Source organism: Corythoichthys intestinalis, chromosome 12 (genome assembly GCF_030265065.1).
Source record: "Corythoichthys intestinalis isolate RoL2023-P3 chromosome 12, ASM3026506v1, whole genome shotgun sequence".
NCBI classification, from domain to species: domain Eukaryota; kingdom Metazoa; phylum Chordata; class Actinopteri; order Syngnathiformes; family Syngnathidae; genus Corythoichthys; species Corythoichthys intestinalis.
In genome coordinates this window covers 13,874,276-13,898,860 of record NC_080406.1, presented here as the reverse complement: position 1 = coordinate 13,898,860, position 24,585 = coordinate 13,874,276, and the positions used below count along the sequence as shown (strand labels likewise).

General features: G+C 39.7%; 1 protein-coding gene across 5 annotated transcripts in view; it reads right to left on the bottom strand.

The window, feature by feature from the left end:
* rif1 (replication timing regulatory factor 1) overlaps nucleotides 1–24,585 on the bottom strand; it is a 40,192-nt gene that overhangs the window by 1,988 nt on the left and 13,619 nt on the right. For 3 of the 5 annotated variants that reach the window (XM_057852070.1, XM_057852071.1, XM_057852072.1), the window contains exons 15-34: nucleotides 20,876–20,976; nucleotides 19,779–19,865; nucleotides 19,636–19,709; nucleotides 16,391–16,571; nucleotides 13,823–13,930; nucleotides 13,599–13,748; nucleotides 11,723–11,822; nucleotides 11,327–11,616; nucleotides 11,061–11,263; nucleotides 10,866–10,959; nucleotides 10,668–10,790; nucleotides 10,451–10,593; nucleotides 10,285–10,374; nucleotides 10,163–10,217; nucleotides 5,474–8,848; nucleotides 5,278–5,406; nucleotides 5,089–5,175; nucleotides 2,912–3,036; nucleotides 2,558–2,708; nucleotides 2,359–2,482 (exon numbers count right to left, since the gene is read on the bottom strand). In XM_057852070.1, the coding sequence (XP_057708053.1) occupies nucleotides 2,359–2,482; nucleotides 2,558–2,708; nucleotides 2,912–3,036; nucleotides 5,089–5,175; nucleotides 5,278–5,406; nucleotides 5,474–8,848; nucleotides 10,163–10,217; nucleotides 10,285–10,374; nucleotides 10,451–10,593; nucleotides 10,668–10,790; nucleotides 10,866–10,959; nucleotides 11,061–11,263; nucleotides 11,327–11,616; nucleotides 11,723–11,822; nucleotides 13,599–13,748; nucleotides 13,823–13,930; nucleotides 16,391–16,571; nucleotides 19,636–19,709; nucleotides 19,779–19,865; nucleotides 20,876–20,976 (5,790 nt within the window). The remainder of the gene's footprint in view (nucleotides 1–2,358; nucleotides 2,483–2,557; nucleotides 2,709–2,911; nucleotides 3,037–5,088; nucleotides 5,176–5,277; nucleotides 5,407–5,473; nucleotides 8,849–10,162; nucleotides 10,218–10,284; nucleotides 10,375–10,450; nucleotides 10,594–10,667; nucleotides 10,791–10,865; nucleotides 10,960–11,060; nucleotides 11,264–11,326; nucleotides 11,617–11,722; nucleotides 11,823–13,598; nucleotides 13,749–13,822; nucleotides 13,931–16,390; nucleotides 16,572–19,635; nucleotides 19,710–19,778; nucleotides 19,866–20,875; nucleotides 20,977–24,585) is intronic. The other 2 variants (XM_057852073.1, XM_057852074.1) reach the window with 1 other exon arrangement.

Genomic DNA, 24,585 nt, shown 5'->3' with positions numbered 1-24,585 from the left:
GGTGCTGTCGCCTTACTAAATAATAATGTTTCATTGACAATGGGCCTATAAGTGCTATTAGTATTGTTCTTAATGCTAATTGAAAGGTTTATTTCATGATTTCATGTTATGGTTTATTTTATGATATAGAAAATTATATAAGGTTAAAAGGTCATAAATATATACAGTATATACAGTGATTGCACTCAAGGGAGAGATTGTCAATGATAAGGTAATAAGGTAAAGGCAATTCATATAGGCAATTCATTGATATATAAATAAGGTTTAAAAGGAAAAAGGTGAAAAGTTTTTGTTAATTTCTAATTGTGTTGCTTTATTTCTGTGCGCCGTAGCTCTTACGGTGTGTTTACATCAAGGATGGAATAAAAGTTGTAAACCATCAGTTTAAGAGACCATCTTTTCAATTGGGATGCTACATTAGTTAATTCTATCAGCATTTGAACTCATTGTTTATTTGTGATTTATTATTGTTATTTACGTGTTTATTTGTACTTTAATAAATGATTTGAGTGTTCCAATATGTTTTTTTTTAAATTGATAAGCGTCAACAAAAATTTCATTGCTAAATTAGTTAAAAAAATAAATAAAAAATTAATTATTTGATTAGTCGACTAATCGTAAAAATAGTCGGCTGACTAATCGGGAGAAAATTAGTCGTTTGGGACAGCCCTATACTGTACCCTCTGCTAATCTGGACTGGGTTTTACAAGTTGTTATTTTGTTTGTTTGATATTCTGCACCAGGTTAGCTCATTAGTGGGAGCTCAATAACATGTAAAAGTGCCTGCGGCATACGACACTCTAAAACATATGCAAAATGATATGTGTAAATGTTTTCACTGTGTACTTTTGAAATGTAAGCATCTTTGTGAAAGTGCACTCCTGTGGAGAGAAACTTCATATTTAAGTTCAAAGACTGATATTTATATACAAGTTAAAAATAGTCCTGTAAGAAATTGACAGCAAATTGAAAGTTCGTATAAATTTAAAAAATGATCCAGAAGTTAGGAAATATAAACCAAGCAATTTTTTTGACCCTGCCAATTAAAAAAATCTGAATTGAGATCGTTCAGAACCGGAATCGAAACTGTTTAAATTCAAACGATGCCCAACCCTAATTGACATATCCTCAAAACCAAGTGACTGACTCAAACCCGGGTGGAAAACTGATTGGGACAACCCAAATAATTATCATAATAGATACTGTGAATGGATTAAATTTATACCATTTTATCAGTTTTAGGCCATATCACTCAGCCCTCATTCTCCAAGGGTCTAGGTCAGGGGTGTCCAAACTTTTTGCAAAGGGGGCCTGATTTGACGTGGTAAAAATGTGGGGGGCCGACCTTGGCTGACGTTCTTTACGTAGAACAATATATTTAAGCAAACTTTAGCAAGCCATTCAGTGTGTCACATTTGCTTTATCATTATTTAATGAATAATTTCAACAATCTCGCAACTAGCCTTTGCGGCGTTCTCTTTCGACTCTCGGGCTCTTGCGAAATACTACTGCTGTGAAATTAAACTAGCTTCAAGTTGCTTCAATTTCTCGCTGCGTATCTTCCCTGTAATCTTGTCGTACATGTCAGCGTGTCTTGTTTGGTAATAACGCCTTACATTGAAATCTTTAAAAACGGCGACTCTCTCTTTGCAAATGAGGCAAGACACAGTTGTTGCATATTTTAGTGAAGAAATAGTCCAATTTCCACGTATTCTCGAAGCGTCGGCCGTCACAGTCAACTTTTTTTTGTTGATTGCCGCCATTTTAGAAAATTGGAAGTAGAGGGTCACACGAAGTAATGTTGCTTAGCCCTTAAATACCTGCGACATGAAGCAATTATCATAGAATCCCAAAATTTGAAAAATAAGGTCCTAATGAAACTTTTTTTTCCAAATTTGTGAAAAGTCAAAATGAATATGTGTAATAAGCGCTCTAATATCTATAACCCATGCTAAATCATGTTTTTTTTCTCATGGAACCTGCAGATGCATGTGTTACTTGCATCCATCATTTTTTTTTCCAAAAAGAAATGTCAAAATTCTGTCTAAAAATCATGAAATTTTAGGTGTATTAAATGTGATACATTTCGCAATAAAGGGTTAAAGTGCTGCTGCCTTTTAGCGGGTAAATGAGGAGCAGCATTTCGTGTCTAAGATACTTCATATGCTGGTTGCAGTACTGCTGACCAATTTATTAAGTCTGCTTGCGGGCCAGATGTTGTCGATTTTATGACAGAGGCTGGGAGCCAGATTAAATTTGACCACGTGCCGCATTTGGCCCCGGGCCGGACTTTGGACATGTCTGGTCTAGGTAGTCTATGACAAACCCTCCGACCCTAAAACGGATGGACAAACGCACCTAACGTGCCACCTGGCTTCTCGTCTTCATCCTGGTTTAGCGCTACGCTCGACTCTTCCAGCTCGGAAGTCATCATCTCCATCTCCACGAAACTCTTCAGCTCATCTACACCTCTGCCTTTACGCTGGAAAAGCATTGGTCATGTGTCAACACAAGTGCCTACTAACGGTTAAAACAAGGTGATAAAGGCACCACATACTTGTTGCTCGTAGGTCTTGAGGGCTTTCTTGACATTAGAGATTTTTGGCGGGTAGATGGGGAGAGTCTTAATTTCCTGAGGAGTCAGAGCACTGAGATTGCCAATGGTTTTAATGTTACGTGCTCGCACGAGCTGGCCAAACCCACGGGACCTGGGGGACGAAAAATTGGAAATCAGTCTCTCATGGAACTAAAAATGTTTGATGCTACAGGTTTGGTGCAATTTTCCACCCTGTGAAGTAATATCAAGTATAGCTACAATATTTGCAACATTGTCTAAAACTCAAATTTGTTTACACATTCCAATGAGAAATTAGAAACTTAAAGCGCTTGTTGAGTTTTCCCCCCACTCAACTGTACTAACAAAATCCTGGATGATATTTGAGGCAGGATGTCTTCGACGGGTGCATTGCATCCGACCAGGGCAGGGTAGATGCAGTCTTTCGAAACGGGGTGAGGCTCCTGACTCATTTCTGTCATCTGACGAAAAAGATTCAAAATGTTCAAGTGTACAGATGACCAAGATGGATCATTTGTAAGGGTGTAACGGTACATGTGTTTGAATTGAACCGTTTCGGTACGTGGTGCTCGGTTCGGAACGGAGGCGTACCGAACGAGTTTGTGACGTAATGTAACCCTTACTTTTCGAGGCTGTGAGTCGATCAGGTTACAGTTTCTTTGTGTAGATTATATTTACTCCTTCTTCGCTACTATAATGAGGACCAACATGGTAGGACAGTATATAACCCAGAAACGTCAACGGCGCGACAACGTGGCCGCCGCGAGAACGCAGTGAAACGCGGCCGTTAAAGTCAATCAGCCAATACACACCAGTCGCAGTGCGGCCGCGTGTTTGACGCGTCCCAGAAGCAGCTCAACACGACGCACGCGAAAAGAACAGAGTTTATTATTTGACGCGAGACGCGACCCTCCTGCGTCAATACTACTACCGGTAGCTAGGATCGGACAGACCGGAAGTCACTCGTGTAAAAATACGGTGGATCCAGTCGATTTTCATACTAATATGCAATCGTAACCCACTTTTTGAGTCCATAAGATCTCTTGAGTGGTAGATCGGGGCACAGTTGACTTGTCTTTGTTGATTTATTGCTGTCTTCTCTGCTATAATAATAACCAACACGGCCCCGTGTTCAATACAAAACACTCCTACCACAACAAAACAAGTAGGAACTAATATTCACATAGGAAGTAAAGTTATACAACATAAAATATACAATATAAATGAATACTACATCACATTTGTAAAATATAAACACATCATAAAATAAATAATAGCCCATTTAAATAAAATAACTTGAAATGAGCTAAAACATATAAAGCTAGAGCTAAAAAATAATACACAGGTCCTGCTTACACAATTAAATTTATTAATTTCTGTGTGGTGCTTTAACTTGGGGAAAATCCACCAATAAAGCTTTTGAAAACTGTTCATAAGGGGAAAAAAATGATTCATTGAGGCATTTCATTTGTAAAATACAGGGTGACCCAAAAAAAGGTTACACTCAGTTGACTGCTTGTTTAAAAGTCATTGAAACATATCTAAATAGGTTGTCATGCTTAAGTGATTCATTAAGGTCACTCAATGCAGCTTGTAATCTCTCGTCTCTACAATTCCTGTGCTTCTGCTGAAAATGAAGAAAACTTTAGCTGTACCTGAATTGCTGCTCTGACACCTACTGAGATTGCAGCAAATCTGAGAATATCCAAATGTGCAGTCTACAAAGTTAAAAAGAAGCTGAAAGATACTGGAACAGCCTCACGAAAACCCGATCTGTGCCGACCAAAAGGTTGATTGACAAGGTGATACGTGGCCACCCCAGAGTCCAGATCTCAATCCCCTGGATTATAGCATACGGGCAACTGTGGAGGACAGTGCCTGTCAGAAGCCACAAACTTCTGTGGCAGCCTTGGAGAGGTCCATTGTTAGATCTTGGGAAAAGATGACAGCATCCTACATAAAGAAGACCTGTCAAGCGTTCCGCAGGCGCCTGGAGGCTGTTGTGACACTTAAGGGAGGACACATTGAAAAATAGAGTGTACTGTACATGTTCTTTACAAAATTGTATAATTTGTGATTAAATTCTAATTCTAAGCTGAATAAACATGGCATTTAAGTTGTATTATGGCAGTGCAAACTTTTTTTTGGGTCACCCTGTACATGTTAAAATCTGTCATCGGGATTGCTTTTCTCTTTAGTACAGGACTTCTTTTTTCGTCTTTCTTTTAGAAAGAAAGCTGACCAATACGCGGGGCCTGAAAAGCAAATTGTTGTTGGATTATCTTTAAATACCTGCTACTTTTTGAGAAGAATTCTAGCTTTGTATAGGCTAATGTTCCTATTGTTGAAAGCACAAAGGTGTGTAATAAACAACTAGCACATTTATATTTTGCATTTTGTTTTCTTACTGTACCGAAAATGAACCGAACCATGACCTCAAAACCGAGGTACGTACCGAACCGAGATTTTTGTGTACCGTTACACCCCTAATCATTTGTAATTGGCGTACATACCAGGCATTTTTTGGAACTCCTGAAATTTGGACTGTGAAGATTTCTGGGACTGATGGTCAGCACACCCTTTGTTGGCGTAGTGACAAACTTGAAACAGGGTTGGGAAGAAAGCCATTGTATTAAATGGTGTGAAGAAAAGAACACCTTTGAGAAGGTTAGTAATTTGTAACCATTTGGCAACATGCATACTTTGGGCTTGGGGAGGTTGCTGACTTTGGCTCTTCTTGGGGAGCTGGTTCTGAGAGCAGGACTTCGGCGATCAATGTCATCAGCCGTCTCCTGGTGTTGAATGGGATTGGCAAAAGACACTCGTCTGGACTGCAAAGTTAGACCGCAAAGTTGGATTTACAGGAAAATAAATACATTTCAGTTTATAAACACTCACCTTGACAACAGGTGAGGGTGTCTCCTCTTCCAGAGGTCTCTTCTGGGCTTTTTTGAGGATGCTAGTTGAGGGAGAAGCTGAAGGCGACCAGGTGACTTTGGTCATGTTACTACATGGGCTTTGAACCATGTCTGACATCAACGCAGCCTCCATGTCATTAAACTTGGCTGGTGAATCCTGGGAGATATCACTCTTTGTCGTCTCATTAATGCAAACATCACTTTGAGAAGCTTCAGAATTGTTTTGCACATTTAACATCGGAGTTCTCTCTCCATCCTTGAACTCCCTGATTGATATGTTCTCATCTTCTACTCCGTCATGAAGAGGTATTAGTTCTTCTAAAACCTGGTGTGATTTCTCCGGAATATTGGTGATTGAAGTTTCTGGAGCCTTTGAAAGCTCATCTCCTACACTTGAACACTCTTCTTGTTTTTGTGCAAGAGCAGAACACTGTGTATCCTCCACTGGGACAACCGTGTCATCTTTGCAGACAGTAGTACACTCAGTTTTAGGACCAACTACCACAGGTGTGGGCTTCTGCAGTGTAGACTCTGGGTCCTGCAGATTCTCTTTTGCCTCCTTAGGAGGAGTCTGTGTGTTGGAAGCAAATGCCTCAGAAGACTGGTCCTTCTGAGTCTGATTAGTCAAGGGCACTTCTGATTCCGACTTTTCAGATGAATCCAATTCCCTGCTGTCACGCTCTTGTGAAGCAGAAGCAGAATTTGCTTTGGTTTGAGAGATTTGTTGCTCACTTTGTTTCTTGCTAGGTGACGAGCTGAGAGAGATTTGTTTTTTAGGAGTTTCAGGCTCCTGTGTTTTTTGAAAAGGCTCTGGTGCTTCAGGGACTGTTAAATCTGTGGGATGCTTTTGTACTTCAGCAGATTCCAGTATTTCTGGACCCTCAGAATTGTTCTTTGCAGCAGTACAGTCTATGTTGGAAAACCTTTCAGTGAGAGGACTTGGTGACATCCCTTGGGCTTTTAATCTCTTTGTAGGCAGGGAATGTTTTTCTCTGGTTTCTACGATTTCTGATTCTAATGATTCCGTACTGGCTGTCAACGCTTTGGAAGATCTTCGTTTTGATCTCCTGCCTTGAGATGACTCTGTAGATCCTGTAACATCCAAAGACTGGGAACTTTCTGGAGTGGACGTAGAACTATTGTTTGACTGATGTTTGTTTACTTTGCTCCTTCTTGTTCGACCTCTATCATCTGCTTGACTGTTCTCTTGAGAATGAGACATACTCTGGTTTCTGAACAAAGCTTTTGGTTCACTCTCCTGCGCGGTCTCTGAAAATGCCTTATTTCGTTTACCAGGTTCCAGATAGGGACTATCAGCAGATGTGGGTGTGAGTTCAGCTTCTGGCTCATCTTTGTCTACCTCAACCTGATCGCCAATTATGAAGTCTGGCATACTGATTCTTTCTTGGATAAGGTCACCAGTTAAAGGAGCAATTATCTGGGAGTCTTTCGCCTTTTCTACAAGTTCAATTTCTTGTGACTGCCTATCAGTTTCAGAAGAGCTTAAGGCCATTTCACAACCTTGTGCCTGGGAATTATTTACCTCCAAGACCTCACTCAATAATTTTGAATGTCTCCCACGCTTCCGTTGTGTATGGCTTTCGGTATCAGTTTTGGTGTCCGATTGAGAGTCTGTTTGACTGGACATAGATTCTGGCTCAAGACCCTCCTCAGATTCTGATAAGGATTTGGAAATCCCGCTACTACTCCTGTGTGTCTGACTGTCACTATCAAACAGAACATCTGGCTTCAAGAGAATTTGTCCAGATGCCTTCCCAGATATTATTGCTGGATTCATAAGATCCTCTTCCTTAGGTTCTAATAAGGATTTGGCGGACAGGTCATCTCGTCCTGGTGACTTACAGTCAGCTTGAGTGTCCGTTTGTTTGAAAATTTTCTCAGGGCTCTGAGCATGCTCGTTTTTGGACTCTATTGATTTAGAAGATCGCTCATGGTTTTCCTGTGAGTGGCTTTCTAAGTCAGCTTGAGTGTCTAATGGAATGATATCAGTTTGACTGCAGATTTTCTCCGACATTGACTCAGGTTTCTTAAGATCCCCAGCATTGGGGTCCTGTAACTTATTGGAAACCTGGCTGCAATCGTTCTGTGAGTTGCCTTTAGAATCAACTTGAGCGTCATGACATATGCCCGCTTGAGAGGACCTTTTAGACATCAATTGGGATCTCTGAGGTCGACCTGGTTTTCGCCGTGGCTGGCTGTCTAAATTAGAACCAGTGACTGATTGCAGTTGCTGTGACTGGCTTTCAGAATCAGACTGGCTGCCGGATTTAAAGTCTGTTGAACTGAGTGTTTTCTTAGGCTTCGTATGATCATCAGTTTCTGACAAGACTTTACGAGGTCGGCCGCCCTTTTTCTTTGGCTGACTTTCAGATTCAGACATGTCCGTTTGACTGGACTCTTGAGATTTTGTGTTTTTCCTTTTGTTTTCAGGTTCACTGAGAAAATCCTTTGAACTATTGAAAAGCCTGACCTTTCTATGTGATTGAACAGGTGACTTATCTTGACTTGAATGACTACGGTCACCGTGCGACCTAAGCCGTATTCTACGCATGTCTTCTTCACTTGCCACCTTGCTCCTGGTATTTGGTCTATTCAGTGGTGTGCTTGAATCCACTGGACGTTCTTCTGGGGCTAGTTTTGCTTTTTTGCACCGTTTCTGCCAAGCTGGAGAATCTCTGTCTAAATCTGAGCTTCTTACCTCCTCTGTCGTTGAAGTTGTTGGGGTATTCTCCATGAATACATCTTCAGTCTGAGTGTCTGGAATGACATCATTATCTTCCGTTTCAGTTCTCGTAAGCCTTTCAGTCAGCTTAACAGGTTGAGCGTTTCTCTCACGGTCCATTTTGGGCCTTTGCGGTGACTCTTGGAGATCACTTACTGAACACTTTGACAGTGCCTGAGATGAGAGCTGAACATTTTCATCAGTGGGTTTTTGAGAAGCCTCTGGAGAGGGAGGAGTGGAGTCTTGCCTACTGGAGGTCTTAACAACGGGACCTGTGAACACATTACTGGGGCTTACAGGTTTTCCCTCAGTATATTTCTCCAGCGTGATAAAGGATTGACGGCGGCTGCCACCACTGGACTTCTGAGGTGTTCCAGAGATTAAATCTGAAGAGTTTGATATGTTCGGACTGACGTTTTCATTTTGCGTATCCATATTTTCTCCCCTGCCATTGGTTCTGGCCTCTTCCTCCACAGAAATATCAGTTGATTCTGGTATCATTTCCTGTTCCTCCTTCCTTGATTCATTTTCCAGGACTTTAGGGCTTGGAAGGTCTGGAGTCTTCTGTGTGCATATGTCAGCCACTTCATTTGACAAAGTATCCTGAGGAATCTGGAAACAAAATGCAGCGGACAGGATAAGATTGTTTAAAGGTTCTTTATAGGCAAATCAGCATAAAGCCAGACTCCACCATCAGTTGACAAGACAGCTTCCACAGACACTGCGCCACGCCTGTCCCGTAGGGGGGGGATTCAGAACATTGAGTGGCTTTCACTGTGATAAACTCAAAGACACGCTGCGTTGTAAAGCCGGATTTAGGTGGAAATAGGACAAAGCTTTTACTGCATACAAGCAGGCAGGAGTGTCTCAAGAGTGATTTGGTCGAGGATTAAAGGTAATTATTATATTAAATAGCACCATGCACTTTGAAACGTGAAAAAATAAATAAATAAAAATGGATAAAATTAGTGCAACTTTGGCTTGAAATAATTACGTAAAATGATAACTGCCCGTTTTTCGCTTTTAACCAAGAATTTAGACTGTTTTACGTTCAAATCTATAGACATTCCGTGCTTTAAGCATTTCCAAGAATTTTCAACTTAAAAAGCTCTTTGTTTCGTGACGGCCGCCATGTTAAATTACACAATACTCTAACTTTTGCTTGAAATATTTAAGTAAAATGAACGATAATAGCCTGTTTTTTTTTTTTTTTTTTTTTTTTTGCTTTTAAACAATAATCTAGACTGTTTTATGTTCAAATCTATATAAATTCCACGATTTAAGCATTTATTTACAAGAATTTTCAACTTAGAAAGCTCTTTATTTTGTGACTGCTGCTATGTTGGATTTTGTATCCACACAATAGCGGAATTCAACCTAAATAAGTTGTTAATTTTACTCAACAAGAGCAAACACTTAAATTGATTCTGCATGCTTTCTGCAAGTATTAAGTTTCGGATGTGAAAATTGAGTGATATATTAGCTGTTGAAAACTTACACTAAATAAAAAAAAATAAGTCGCTATTTTGGGCAAAAACATTTATGTTAAATATTGCTATTGATCCTGAAAATATAGGTAATTATCTCTGCATTTGGTGATTTTTGTTCATCTAGCCTGAAATTTGAGAATTTTAAAGCCATTTAAAATTTTGTTATACCTGTAATAAAAAAAAAAAATATCTGGATTTTATCAGGGAACGTCTTTGAATTTTTTTTTTTTATGTCGCTGCACATGGACACTCATATGTGTAAGGTGCCTGTTTTGGTTTTAGGTCGCTAGCGGCTTTGGTTTTGAATATATTTGAATTTTCGGATCGTGCCCGAGCCCCGTGTCCCATCAACTGATAGTTGAAGTCTATGATTAAGCAAAGAAAGTTTAATTCTAGGAAAAAAAGGGACAAATTCATTGGTTGATTATTTCTTTACCTCTGTTGGAGCCTCTCCAGTAACTTTGTCGGCTTCTTCAGGTGGTAATTTGCTCCTATGAATTTTTTTGTAATTAAGTTTTGTTTTTGGCTATTTCAACTCAAACAGAATTTAGTACTTACAGAGGCTCTTCTTGGCTTTGTGTGTACTGTGTGAAAACTGTAGAATCCAAAGACGCATCCAGATTGTTGTACATAGCAGGTATGTCAACCCTATGTCACAAATGATGTATTTTATCAAATACCTAGGACTATACAAACACTATAAATAGAATTGACACAAACGCACCTTTTAGTCCTTTTAACTTCCTTCTGGTGTTCTGTTAAAACTCTTTCTTTTGTTTCAGGTGGAATGAAAACAAAGTCAACAGATGCTTCCTCATCCAGTACTTTCTGGCGTGGGACGTTGGGTGAGCCAAAGTCCAGTTTTGTCTGCCAACAGGAATTAAGTGATAATAAGAAGAAATAAAGCTTTGATGCAACTTCAGGTTAAATTAAAAACTTACAGAGACCAGTTTGGGGGTCCCTGAGTAGCTCCGTTCATTCTGCTCAGTTGGGTGAGAGTCCCTCTTCCCAGTAGAGGCAATTGGTATGCCACTGAGTTTGGTTTCCAACTGGGATCCCTCACTCTGAGGATACACGTGTACGAAAAATACTTTGAGAAAAAGAGTAAAACGGAGGGCCGAAAATTCAGGACCACTCACAGAATACTGCCCACTGAGCTCATCAGCACTACTGACTGTTTCAAACCCAGGAAGAATGATGGGAATCTTTTGCTTCACCTGGCTCAGGACTGGTCTGTAAAATAGCCACATTAAAAAGAATCACAGTTACGATAACTCCAATATAACTCAAGGCACAGCCAATGGTTTCTAGAGTAACAGAGTTAGGGATTTTACCGGAGTTCATCGGGGTAGATAAGACCGACTGCTTTAGCGAAGGTGGAATTCCAGAACTGTGTGACAGCAGTGCGGTGCTGCTTGTTCTTGTGTGGGAACAAAACACACAGCAATGGCGAAAGCAGAGCCAGTAGGTCATTGTCACTGGCCAACGTGGTGCAGCTCTGAAAGGAGCCGAAGACTTCACCCAGAAGCTTCTCCATCTGCAGGGGGGCAAATTGCTGATTCTACCAATTCAACGTTCAAGTAAAATAAAGAGAACTCACCTTAGTAAGAATTGCTGTTGTAAATCTGGGCGGCTCGCAAGCTGCTTGCTTGTAAAGGCCAACAAGAGGTGAAATGAGGGAGGTCAGAGCCTCCTTTATAGCGTTCGCAAGCAACAGGTTAGTGAAGAGTGTAGACAAGACTGAGAACAGTGCCACGCCTGTGGTCTCTGAGGGAACGTCCTCCTCTGCCAGGTAAACATCCAGACACTGGATCAGTAGGGACTGAAAGGTGGACAAATTCCCGAGGGCCTTGCTTCTCTTCCTGCTCCAGTTTACTGGTGTGTGAGGAGCTGCAGGAGGAAGAATTTGGGATTGGTTGTACAGAATCCAGTTTGTAATAATCCGGCAAATGCATTCTCCATAGTTGCCCAAACAATAAACTGTAAATGAACTAACACTTTAGTTTCTGCTGGAACTGTGGCATATAGGGAGAGAAGTCCACGCATTCCACCATGACTTGAAGGATGCAGGTAATAGCTGACAATGTGGAGGGAACCTGAATCAACAAACAATTGTTGTTAAAAGGTAAGCACCTATTTCTTATCAGACTTATTTGCTTTATTTTCTGGAAGTCATGAAACATTAACTTTGTCTTAAATATTCCATCAATTTCAGCAAATATCAGTGACATGAAGGATCAAATACCAACTACAATCAACACAGTGGGCTGTGAAGAGTTGTGGTGTGTTTGGGAAGAATTCGCATGCCAAGTTGATAATATTTGTGCTTCCGGTGGTGGCCACATTTGAGCACTCAATAAAATTATACATCTTCACTTTAAAGCAACATAAGTAAATGTCACATTTAAGTTTAGTAATGAGTTGCAACTCCACAATAGGCCTGGACCTATCGATTATTTAAGTAATTGATTAATAGAGCTGGGAGTCTTTGGGCACCTAACGATTCGATTACGATTCAGAGGCTCCGATTCGATTATAAAACGATTATTGATGCACCCCCCTCTTTTTTTTTTTTTTTTTAATGTTTTGTACATTAGTTCCAAAATTGTTCAAAAATACTCTCAGGCTAAACCACACTACTATTTCAGTATCAAGTTAACATATAGCAGTAAACAAATATACAAAAATAACATTAAATAAAAAACTCCAGTCCCCATTCTGTATCAGCAGCTTTAAACGACATTCAATTAATTTAATGTTGTGAATCAACCGTTAAATTTGTTAAAATTGCTCCCGTTATTCCATCATTTCCCTTTTGTCTACTTTCGACATGTGAAAGTTTTAAAACTATTTTAAAGATAGATTCAAGTCAATATTTTACCGATTTAGGAGTATTTTAGATAAAAAGTTAATGAGGTTTGCTTGGAAGGTTCGCTACAACAGCCTTGCAGGGAAGTGTACTGCTTTAAGATGGCGGCCGTTTATAACGCCCGCATCTAGCTTTTTGTAGATGTGCTGCTAACACTAACAAATCTATATTGCATCTAGTCCTATATAAATGATATCCACCGTAACATTATATGGATGTACTTTGTAGCAACTTTTCGGCAGCAGTCAGGTATGTTGTTGTGTATTTTTATCTCGTTGCATGAGTTGAGCTAGAGCAGTGAGTTGAGCATTGGCATTACCCGAGGGGCCGGGTAATGGGAAGCATGATGTTTAGCAACTCTCGCTCCGTTCCGTCTCTAAGACCGCGCGGCGCGCTGAGTGTTGTGTACTTCCGCTTTACTTCGCATATTTTAATAATCGGAATTTGGATGTTTGTGAATCGTTCTCGAATCTTCCACGGCCGAATCGCGAATAATCTAAAAATCGGAAATTTTGCACACCTCTATTGATTAATCTGTCAATTAGTTCAAAAAATCGGATTACGAACATTTAATGAATAGCACAATAAATTTTAAGGTATGTAAAACAAACAAGTGTTTATGCTTGCAATAATATTTAGTTTGGCTTACTGAGATTACACTTTCAAAAGAGCATTAAATGAGAATTTAAAAAAATAAAATTCCTGAGTGTTTCTTCAAACTATGTAGAACTGCACGTTTATTTCACAAGAGCAATAAATGATTTAAAAATAAAATACCTGATCTTAGCCTCAAACAATATAAAAAATAATAAATGAGGATCTAAATACAACAAAAAAGTTCACTTAGGGAAAGCATGGGTGCAAATAAGTTTTTCTTTGCTTCTTGGAAATGTCTGACAATTTCACATGAAGCACAATTAAAAATTAAAGTAATTTAAAACCCAAAAGATTAAATTCAATGCCTTTTTAATACTTTAACACAAAATTGTGCATTTTTTCTTACCTTGAGGGCATCACGATCCACCGCGGTGACCATTTTGAGACACAGTTCCTCGCAGCAGACGTTCTCCTCTGCGGTGACCACCAAAGCTGAGCAGCGTGCAAACACCTTATACAGTTTGGACCAAGTAGACAGCATAGACTTCTGAGCCCCCTGTGGAGGAGCGAGTCTTAACTTTGTAACACCCTCACAGCAGGCTTTGTGATGAATTGTTTGTGCACACAAACCTGCTGCTGAGGTGAGCCACCTAGTAGGTGAGTGACAGGGAACATCAAGGCCGAGTGCATGGCGTTGAAGTTGTGCTCCAAGGCATCCCCTTGGTTCACTTCATTCGACTGTGACGGGATGTGAAACATTCATGTTTTAGCAGCCAACAATTAGATCGACCGATATGGGTTTTTCAGGAATGATACCGATTATTAGTAGTTAGAGGGGCCGATAACAGATTTTTGGAGCCAATGTTCATTTGTACTAAATGTGTAAAAAAATTGCATAATGCTAACACTGAACTTCATTGAAATGCCTAAAGCATATTTATTGAATCACACAAAGAATAGCTCCAGAAGTGCCTGAATTTCCTAGACTCAGAAACATCTCTTATCAAGTTGAATAAAAGGTTAACTAAATAGCGCTCTGAAATTTTTCCATAGGAAGAAAAAAAAAAAAAAAAACCCTGATGACCTTGTCTAAGTATCCTTGAGCAAGATACGAAACCCCACGTGGCTCCTGGTGCTGCTAGTTCTGGAGATAGCAGGTAGGAGAGACAGGCGCGGCTACATCTGAGCCGAAATAACCCAGTTTTAAATCGAGTCTTTCCATATCGGCCGGTCGGATTTTTAATAAAATAAAGGCAGATACTGCTAAGCGTCAAGTTTCCAAATATCTACCAACAATACACATGCTCCATCTCTCAAGTGTTTATAATAAAGCACAAACACCAACGAAGACTTGCACCAGCTGCCCCAGGAACATTGGCACAGTCAATGCTACTATTGCGCTGTGTTGCATAGTCACATGTTCATTGTGGGAGTCAAAAGTAATGGGACAATTGGCTGCGCCATTGTTTCATGGCGTGGATATTAATGGATGCCAGTAGGACTGGAAATCTTGTATTTAAAGAGTATGAAAACGCAAAGGGGGTGTGAGACCAATAGAACCGTTATGTGCCAAGATAACAAGTATTGATGAACAAAAAAATCAATGACATTAATGAGCAATTATCGAAAATAGATCGAAAATGACAAACATTTCCGAAAGTGTTCCGGAAACAGCCGAATGGGGCGGAGACGTCATAACAAGGAAACAAAAGGTCGAGGCAGGTGCCATCGTTGTTTATCGACGAGAGAGTTGTGTTCGTGTTTTATCAAAAAAATCGCTAAAATGGTTCAAACCTGTCATGCTATGTGGTTTACAAAAAGCCATTTGTCGCAATGTAGTACCCATGAGTTCCCGAACGCGAGAAAAAGAGCTGGACTACGCAGACAATGAGTAAAGTTCGTCAGTGCTAAGAGGGCTAATTTTGCAGACCCAGCCTCCGGCACGGTTTTGTATGGTGCGCATTTTACACCTGAAAGCTATACGAACTATGGGCAAATGAAATCAGGTTTTGCTAAGAAATTGCTGCTGAAAGCAGATGCTGTGCCCGGTGAAAGAGGACGATGACTGGCTCTGATGAGACCACCTCACCACCCCAGGCAAAGCAAAGGAGGGAAATGGCCAGAGTGAGTACTCTTTTATAATAAAAAACATATCACGCATTGGATATAGGACTGGACACATGTATAAATTATCGCTCGTAAAATATATAGAACAAATCCTCTAATCCCATTCATATTTGTGTAAATTGCCAGAGCGAAACCGATGATAGCATATTAAATGATAATTATTCTATACATTACTTTATTTTGCGGTCACGGTGTATCAGCTTCACAAAAAGAAATGCAAAACAAACCATTCGGTGATTCTGTTGCCGCCAGAGTTTCATCAGTGTGATTGCTCCCCTCAATGATCCTTTCATTAGGCTGCATTGGCTTTCGTTTGGGCTCAAATTGATAACCCAAAACACCAAAGAAAGGTTCATAACGCTCCTCGTCACCATTAGAAGAATGTTCGTTACGTCGGATTCGTCGCTGCAAATAGAAACAAAATTGTCCGCCATCATCGCCGCCATTCAGTACTAAGCACTGAGCCGGTTGTTTCCCTATAGTGACGTCACGCACACAATATGCTAGATTTCCGGGTTCTCGGGGGCGGGTCCTTTTAGCTTGACAATCGACCTAATTTCTATCATTTTCTTGGTGTTGCGATGTGTGTAATTACACGAAGTGGCATGATATGAATTCAAAAGGCATGCGTTGATGGATAAGTGATGGAATATTAGCATTTCCCCAGGTGTTGTCATACCCTTTAATGAAAATGTGACTGCTGACAAAAGCAACAGAATTAATGCTTAAGTATTGAGAGTAGTGGTAGCTGCTCACATTCAGTCAAATGCTTCAAAAATAAATTACAGTTGCAGCAGAGGATTGGCAGAGCATCACAAGACAAAATAGCTTCAGGTGATATTTTTGAGACCTCAGGCAGTCATTGACTAAGAAATATTAGCAGAAAAAGTATTAAAAATTGACAACCTAATATATAAGTTGGATAAAAATGATTCACTCATATAGAAGGGAATCAAAAATTAAGATTCACTGCGTTTTGGTTTTTAGTATCCTGTGTCACAAAGGTTCTTGATCACACCCAAGGTTAACACTGATCGCCAGTGACCTCAATGGTAATCATCATTATTGTACCTGTGTGATTATTTCTGTGAGTGGAGCGACCACGGCACTCCACATCCTCAACAGATGTTCCTTGCTTTGCACAGAGGTGGCGCTGCGCCCAATGGCGCCCAAAACGGCCTCTGCGAAAGCCAGTGGGGAGGTTGGGCCTGACAGGCTGCATTCCACCAGTGTCTGGAGGCATTGATAAAACCTGCAGACATAAGTATAAAAACAGTATCCTGTAGTAAAAATCAAGTTTACATCCCTCGAGATAAAACTGGGGTACCCAAGCCTTTTAAGTACCGTATTTTTTGTACTATAAGTCGCAGTTTGTTTGTTTTTTTCCCCCCCATAGTTTAGCTGGGGGTGCGACTTATACTCTGGAGCGACTTATGTGTGAAATCATTAACACATTATTATATCATTTCACATTGGAGTGACACTGATGGTTTGGTAAACTTGTTAGCATGTTCTTTATGCTATACAGTAGTTATCTGAATAACTCTTAATAGCTATGTTACGTTAACATACCGGCCACATACGCATTTCGTTGTTCATGCATCATGTAACATTATTATAGTGTGCACTTATTCAGCATGTAGTTCTCTATTGTATTTTTATTTTAAATTGCCTTTCAAGATGACATATCTGTTCTATGTGTTGGACTTCATCAAGTAAATTTCCCCCAAAAATGCAACTTATACTCCGGTGCGACTTAAATATGTTTTTTTCCTCTTCGTTGGGCATTTTATGGCTGGTGCGACTTAAATATGTTTTTTTCCTCTTCGTTGGGCATTTTATGGCTGGTGCGACTTATACTCAGGTGCGACTTATAGTCCGAAAAATACGGTAACTATCGATTTTTTCCCCCCCCCCATCAAAAATTGGTCAGAGGTCATACCACTAGAAGTAGACTTTCGAAAAGTCTAATTGTAATTACTTTAGCCAATATTGCTATTTTAGTCACTATTTTCTTCAAATCAAGCTTCAGCACAAAGTTAACAATATAATCAAATTTACAAACATGATAAAATGACACTAGGAGAGGTAGGATTCTTGGGGCACCTCAAGATTCGATTACGATTCAGAGGCTACAATTCGATTATAAATCAATTATTGATGCACAATCCCGCCCCTGCTTTTATTGTTTTGTACATTAGTTACAAAAATAGTACAAAAATCCTCTCAGGCTTAAATAAACGACTTTTTCAGTATCAAGTTAACAGTTCCAAACAGTAAATAAAATACTCAAGTTCCCATTCTGTATCAGCAGCTATAAACTACTTTCAATTAATTTAATGTTGTGTATCAACCGTTAAAGTTGGTAAAATTGCTCCCTTAATTTACACAATTTCCCTTCTGTCTACTTTCGACGTGTGAAAGTTTTAAAACTTTCATTTCGCATCTAGTTCTCTATACATGTGCTAACGCCACCGAGTGTCATTTCGCATTTAGTTTTATTTACATGTGATATCTACTGTAGCATTGGGTGTAGTTTGTAGCAACTGGGCGTTGTCTGTAGCGCCTGTCGGCGTTTTTTTTTTTATCTAGCGGCATGAGTTATGGATGTTTACTCTTGGTCCGATCCTGAATGCGTCCCGAAGACCGCGCTGACTGTGTTTTAGTTGCGCTTTACTTGGCATATTTAAATAATCGAAATATGGATGTTTGTGAATCGTTCTTGAATCTTCAGCGGCCGAATTGCGAATAATCTAACAATCTTTCACACACCTTTACACACTAGGGGTGTAACTCACAAATATTATGACTATGCCATACTACACTGAGGGGGAGGTGATATGTATAAAAGGAGGTTGGATGGATGGATGCTATTTTGTCTGGCTTGTTTCTCAAGCCTTTACAACTCAACTTCCATGACAGCATAGCTCTGAGCGTGTGGTTACATTTTCGTCGTATCAAGTTCCCGCCTCCGCACCATCATCATCGTGAGCGCGGGCTCGGGGACAACCACCACTCTCGATCACCATTTACAAACGTCTATCTCCACTATTACTTTTTTTATTTAAATGCCATAGTGTTGAGAGCGGAATAACAAGACAAAATGTTGTGTGCCACTTAACTGCCAATATTCATAGTGAACAGGACAACAAAATGAAATAGCTGAAAAGATTCAGACTAGGGCTGCAGCTATCGAACATTTTAGTAATCGAGTAATCGACCGAAAATTCATCGATTAATTGGATAAAACTTTTTTTTTTGGTAAAGAGCAATTATAAATATCCATGAGAAAAAAAGACATTTAATCCAATATTGAACTATTTTCAGTCGATTAATGTCTTTATTTTCGATGTACATTGTTGAAAACAGCCAACAATTGCATCTCAGATGTGACTAGGAAAAAAAATTCACTGCTTTCACTCAAAAAAACTTCTAGATCTTATTTAAAAAAAAAAACATATTTCTTACCTAAAAATGTAATTACGCTTGATAACACACATCACTTGAAAGCTATGTGTTTTTCCCACGTGTTTCAATTGAATTTCCATTTGTGTCAAGCTATTTTTATGTTCTAGTTAAGTTTTAAGTTAGTCTAAACTAAGTACTGAAAGGACTGAGTTTTTGCAGTGTTCAAAATAAATGTATGATACCTGCTGTATTGGAGCACATTAGGGACCAGTGCTACTTGGTGTTTTATTCAGCAATGACTACTGAGCTAAAACAGAGTTAGCTTTATTATGTTTTAATTTTACACCCTAATCACTCTACAGCGTTGTGTTTTTACAGATTAAATAAAGCTTGTATTTAAGAAACGTTAGCCACGCATCGACAGTGGTCATAATCAATAGAAACCTTGCCCTCCGAAGGGCTATTGTTACGGGAGTGAGTGACAGCAACGTTATATTTATTAGCGCTGAGAAGTCCGCTTAAAGATGGCGGCTGTTTACCAACGCTGCCCAGACGCGGCCGAGTCTGTCATTTCGCATCTAGTTCTAAATGCATGCGATATCTATGAAACGCATCGGACACTACCTGCTACCACACTAGCATCATACAGGCGTAGTTTTTAGGAACGTCGGCGTCGTTTGTAGCGGCTGTCGGCTGCAGTAAGGTTTTTTTTTTTTTTTAATTGCTTCCTCTTCTACGCACGTGACGTCAGCGCGTTGTCCCGCTTTAAAAGTAGTCCGGGCAAAACATGATGCTTAGAGCTGGCAAAATTAAACGATTCCTCGAGGTGAATAAAATTACTCTGATCAGTTTTTAAACTCGAGTTACTCGAGTATTCGTTTCAGCTCTAATTCAGACGCTGAGCTCACCTGGCATCTTCAACATAGATTGCCAGCATGCTGCTGTCGATGAGTAGCAAAATGAGGAACAGTGCTGGTGTTCCCTGCAGGGAAACAGCAAGCTTTAGTCTTCTCAAAGGTGACATCAGTAAATAGCAGGGCATTGAACTCACATTCAGTACATCCATTTTGCCCACTTGGTAGGAGGCAGAGCCTAGGACGCGTGGGGAGATTCCTCTGACGGTGCTCTCCAAGAGAATCTGGTGGGGGTTTAAAAAAAAAAAAAAAAAAAAGTTAAAATGTGAGCGCATCTCCATTTGTGGTCAGAGAAATCGGCTGTACACAATGGTGAACATTTACCACAAAGATGCCATCGAACATGACAAACTATAAGATTCCTGACGCATGTCTACATTTTCAGTTCAATGCAAATTATTTTCAAAGGCTGTCCAGTAGATTATAGATTAGTTACTAACATAAAATAATGCATATAGAACCAACACGTCAATTTAGTCAGGGTTGACGGTTCATACAGACGTATGAGTCGATAGCCCTTTTCACGTATGAGTCAATATCCTGGTATTTTTCCATGTAAAGTCCCATGTCATGGCTTTCACACATGGAGAGATCTCCAGGGAATAACTCAGGTTGGACACTTTCACAGTCCTTTGTTGGTGACACGGCCCTCTATGTGGGAAGGCCAGCTGGCGCGCTTTTATAACCTGGACATTACGTCATTTTTGGTCGGCATCAACAACAAAGTAAACCACACATGGACGATGGACTCTTCCTCAGCTCTACGATCCAGTAGCAATTTAATTTTGTTATGCTTTCAGTTTTATTTTGCCATTTCCAGTTCGCCATGTTGATAATTATGATGTTTACCGCTTTTCATCTTACTACAAAGAAAAATGAAATGACTATCAGCCCGTCATGACATTTACGTCATCAGCCTTCGCGCTGTGACGTGGGAATTCAACAGCTGTTTTCACACATGCCGCACCCGGGTAAATCTCAGGCATTATACTAGGACGAGACCCGGTTAATCTCCGTGTCAGTCGACCCGGGAAATTGCTTTCACACATCAGGGCTACCCTGCGTTCAGGTATGTGTGAAAGGGGCTAAAGAAACATTGAAAAGGTGAAAATGCACTTCGGCTCTTTGTAACGTTTCTACTTCAGTTTTATTTGGAATCATAATTATGTGACTTGGCTAACCAACAATGCTTTTAAGAACCAGTTGAGAAAGTAAAATACGATGGCATTCCTACCAGCACTTTGTCTGCAGGAAGCGCTTCTGAGCAGATGACGTTCTGCAGGGCTTGAAGCGTCATCGTTAGAACCTCACAGCCGTGTCGTTCCTTCTTACTTCCTGCTGACACAAAGCCATTAGCAAGCACACACAAAACTCATACAGAGTGATGTGACTGATGAAAAGCCGTTTACATCATCGGGGAAGAACCCCTCAGTGTTTGTTACTCATCATAGCGACAAAAACAACTAAGGCTCTGACTTAAACTGATGACAATGGCAGTGAGTCGGGCAGGAGGCAAGGGTGTAATCTCCATCTGCCACCAGAAATGACCGAAAAACTCGACCCACTCATGAGTAATCTATGTGGCACCGATAGGGAGGGAACTACCCACTCAAGAACCCTCCCTGTGTGGGGTACCACAATAGCATTGAGAAAAAAAGGAGATAAATCGGGAATGTCCAAACAATTTCCACTGACAGTAACAAGTGAAAAGAGGAGCACAGTGTTGTTGATATATGCTGTTTAAGAGTGTAATGGTATTTGTATTCATCACGTAGAGGTAAAACCTGCCTAAAGCAACAACATTACGGGGAAAAAGAAGACAACTCTCAACTAGGTATGTTATTGCAAATGTACAGAGTGGGAACTATTAATGCAGTAATACTAACACTTTTTGAAATTGATTTTATACAGGGTGGTCCAAAATGGTTGACCCCATTCTAAATGCCCATATCTCGGAAACTACTTCATGGATCTTAATGAAACTAAATACACTTTATGTTGAAGGTCATAAGTTTTATTGGTTAAATTTACAAAGAAAAGTACAAATATTTGTTGGTTCTATAACAGATTTTCATAAATGTTCAATATGAGCGCCGCCTGTGACTCTGTACACGTCGAGTCTGTATTAGAACTAGAGCAGGGCGGTAAACCTAAAATTTACCGTTACCGAAATTCTTCACAATGACCGACATAATTTTTTAGCATGTCGGTAAATTTGGTAATTTAATAAAACAAGAAAATATGGTCTTTTCATCCCGCTTTGACTGTGTTGTTCGACTATGTTCATTCCCGTTTAAGAAAGCAGTCAGTGTGCTTACGTATGGAGTCACATGGTTTTCAGGAAGCCAAACAAACAGAAGCCCGGTAGGCTGACGCTAGCGGCTAACGCTACAAGTAAACGTGATGGAGTCGGGCTTAAGGGAGCTTCGCTAAACTTTCACCCGACATTAAGTAAACTCTAGGCGGGTTCCAGACGAGCTTTCACCCGCTGTCCTCCCTGGTTCTCACGATTTCAGGAGAGGATGCTTTTAGTGTTTTCTTCTGGTAGCCAAGCCACAGGCTAACGCTTGCGGCTAACAGTACAAATGAACGTGATGGAGTCGGATAGCGGTTCTAACCTTGTCGAAACGGCTGAAATTAATAAGTGGACTGGGCACGGACTTCATGTAGCAATCATTATGTCGTGTTATTTGGTATCTCTGTGTGATTTCTCTGAAAGCTTTCATGATGGTAAAGCACTCAGCATAAAGTATAATCCAACAGTGAAGCCTATCTATATGACAGTTTAATGGCCACAGCTATTTTTCTGTATGTGTTTGCTTTATTCTGCCATCATAAAATCTTAAATGTTTCATTGGCATCAGAGCAATACAGCTTTAATCTGGTTGTGTCTGTGTGTGGAGTACATGTATTAAAAAATGTTCTGGAAAAAAAATAACCTTGACGTAAACACTTGTGTTGAATAATTATGTCACAGCAGCCATTACAAATAAGTTGTCTGAAGGGTACTGTTAAAGCTGCAAGTCATTTGTGTTACCATGACATGTTTGCACAGTCGTCATATTGATTTTTATAATGTTGTACATTTTTCAAGTCATACAAGCTGTTATAAATTTTCACACTAGAATTCTTATTCTTTACAAGATTTTTTTTTTTTTTTTAAACTTAATGTTTAGACTGCATGTGCAATTGTTGAATTGAAAGCTAGTAAATAAATTTAACGAGAAACGGTTAATTTGTATTCCATGCATTGATTCAAATTTTCAAATTATACAACAGTCAGCTTGGGCGAATTTATCGTCATTTATCGTTATCGAGGTGAATCTGCTCAATTTATCGTGATACGTACTTAAGGCCATATCGCCCAGCCCTAATTAGAATTTGTGCCTAACTCGCTGAAATTTCTAGAAATTTTTGGTGCCAATTTGTTTTGTAATTGGTGCCTTATTTGCAATATTTGTGAAGAAGACACGCTGCACTGTCTTCAGTGCCTGAGTCCGAGCATACTCTAACACGCAAAATGCCTTTTCTTTTGAAGTGAACGGCATTTCTTAACCTGAAAAGATAGAAATGCCAAACGTTACGCACAAAAACGTTTCTACACAAGCTGTGAAAATTTGAGGTCATTCCAACGAAAATTGTCAAAATTATTGGCCTACGAAAGGGGGTCAAACATTTTGGAACACCCTGTACTGTATATTCAAATCAGGAAATGTTTATTTTACTCTAGCCCTTGGCTGAAGTAATTGAAACACTATGTATTTTGCACTATTTCAAGAAATGCATTTTCAGTTTTGGAACTAATTGCAGTTTTTATTTTTGCCAATATAAAAATATATCTTATGTTGGAGTATGTTCATTGGTAATGGTTTACAGTTAAATGTCTAATCCAACATTAAAATGGTAGTACAATGGTACCTCTACATACAAAGTTAATTCGTTCCAGAACCTTGTTTGTAAGTCGAAATGGTCGCATCTCCAGCAGGATTTTCCCATAAGAATGCGTTATAATTCCATTAATTCGTTTCACAGCCCGAAAACCTACACTAAATCCTTAATACTGCTGGTACTATTGCAAATAGTAATTACACAGAGAAAAGCAAATAAATTATGAATAAAAATGCGAATAATTACATAACAATAGTAATAATAATAATACCTGTAATGATATGACATACTGGGTTCTAATGTGGCGAATGTGTTTGCGTGGTGTACCTGAACGCATCGCGTGGCTGACTTGACAGAGTGAGATGGGAATTTTTACTTTCACTTTGTTCAGCTGCGGGGGACAGTAGGCAAGTTGTGTTGCACAGGTTGATGGAATAAAGGATTAGAAACCTGACAAAGGTGGCAATTTCTTCAGCGATGTTACCACAATAATAATTGTGACCTTAACTTATAAAGACTGGAGAACAGTGGTCGGAGGAGGACCGTCGAGGGTAGACATTCTACAGCCGTATTGTCAAGCCAGTTCGCGGATGCACACACCACGCTCATATTTGTTTCTATCATTTCCATGGTAAGCATCACCCCTTTTCTTTTTTCACCACCTGCACTAACATTGTTGGAACCCATGTTGATTTCTCTCACAAGTAAATCTGGTGCGCGTCAGTCTTGCGAGAAAAACTGCGGCGCTGTCATAGATCGTCGTATTTAGAGCATGTCGTCGGACGTAGAAGCAAATGGCAAGTCTAAGTTTACGTCGGATATTGAAAACATTGTGTGCAGAAGCCATCATATGTCGAAGTACCACTGTATCTTATTTTTATACAAGTTATCAAGGTTGCCAGCTGGCGAGGGCTACCTGTTACCTCAGTCGATGCCTACAAAAATGCGTGTGTTGTCTATTTTTGCACATAAACTGAATTAAAAGAATGTTAGAACAATAAAAACAAATTCACAAGTTTGACATTTTCTTCTATTTATGTTTTACTTCAATAACAA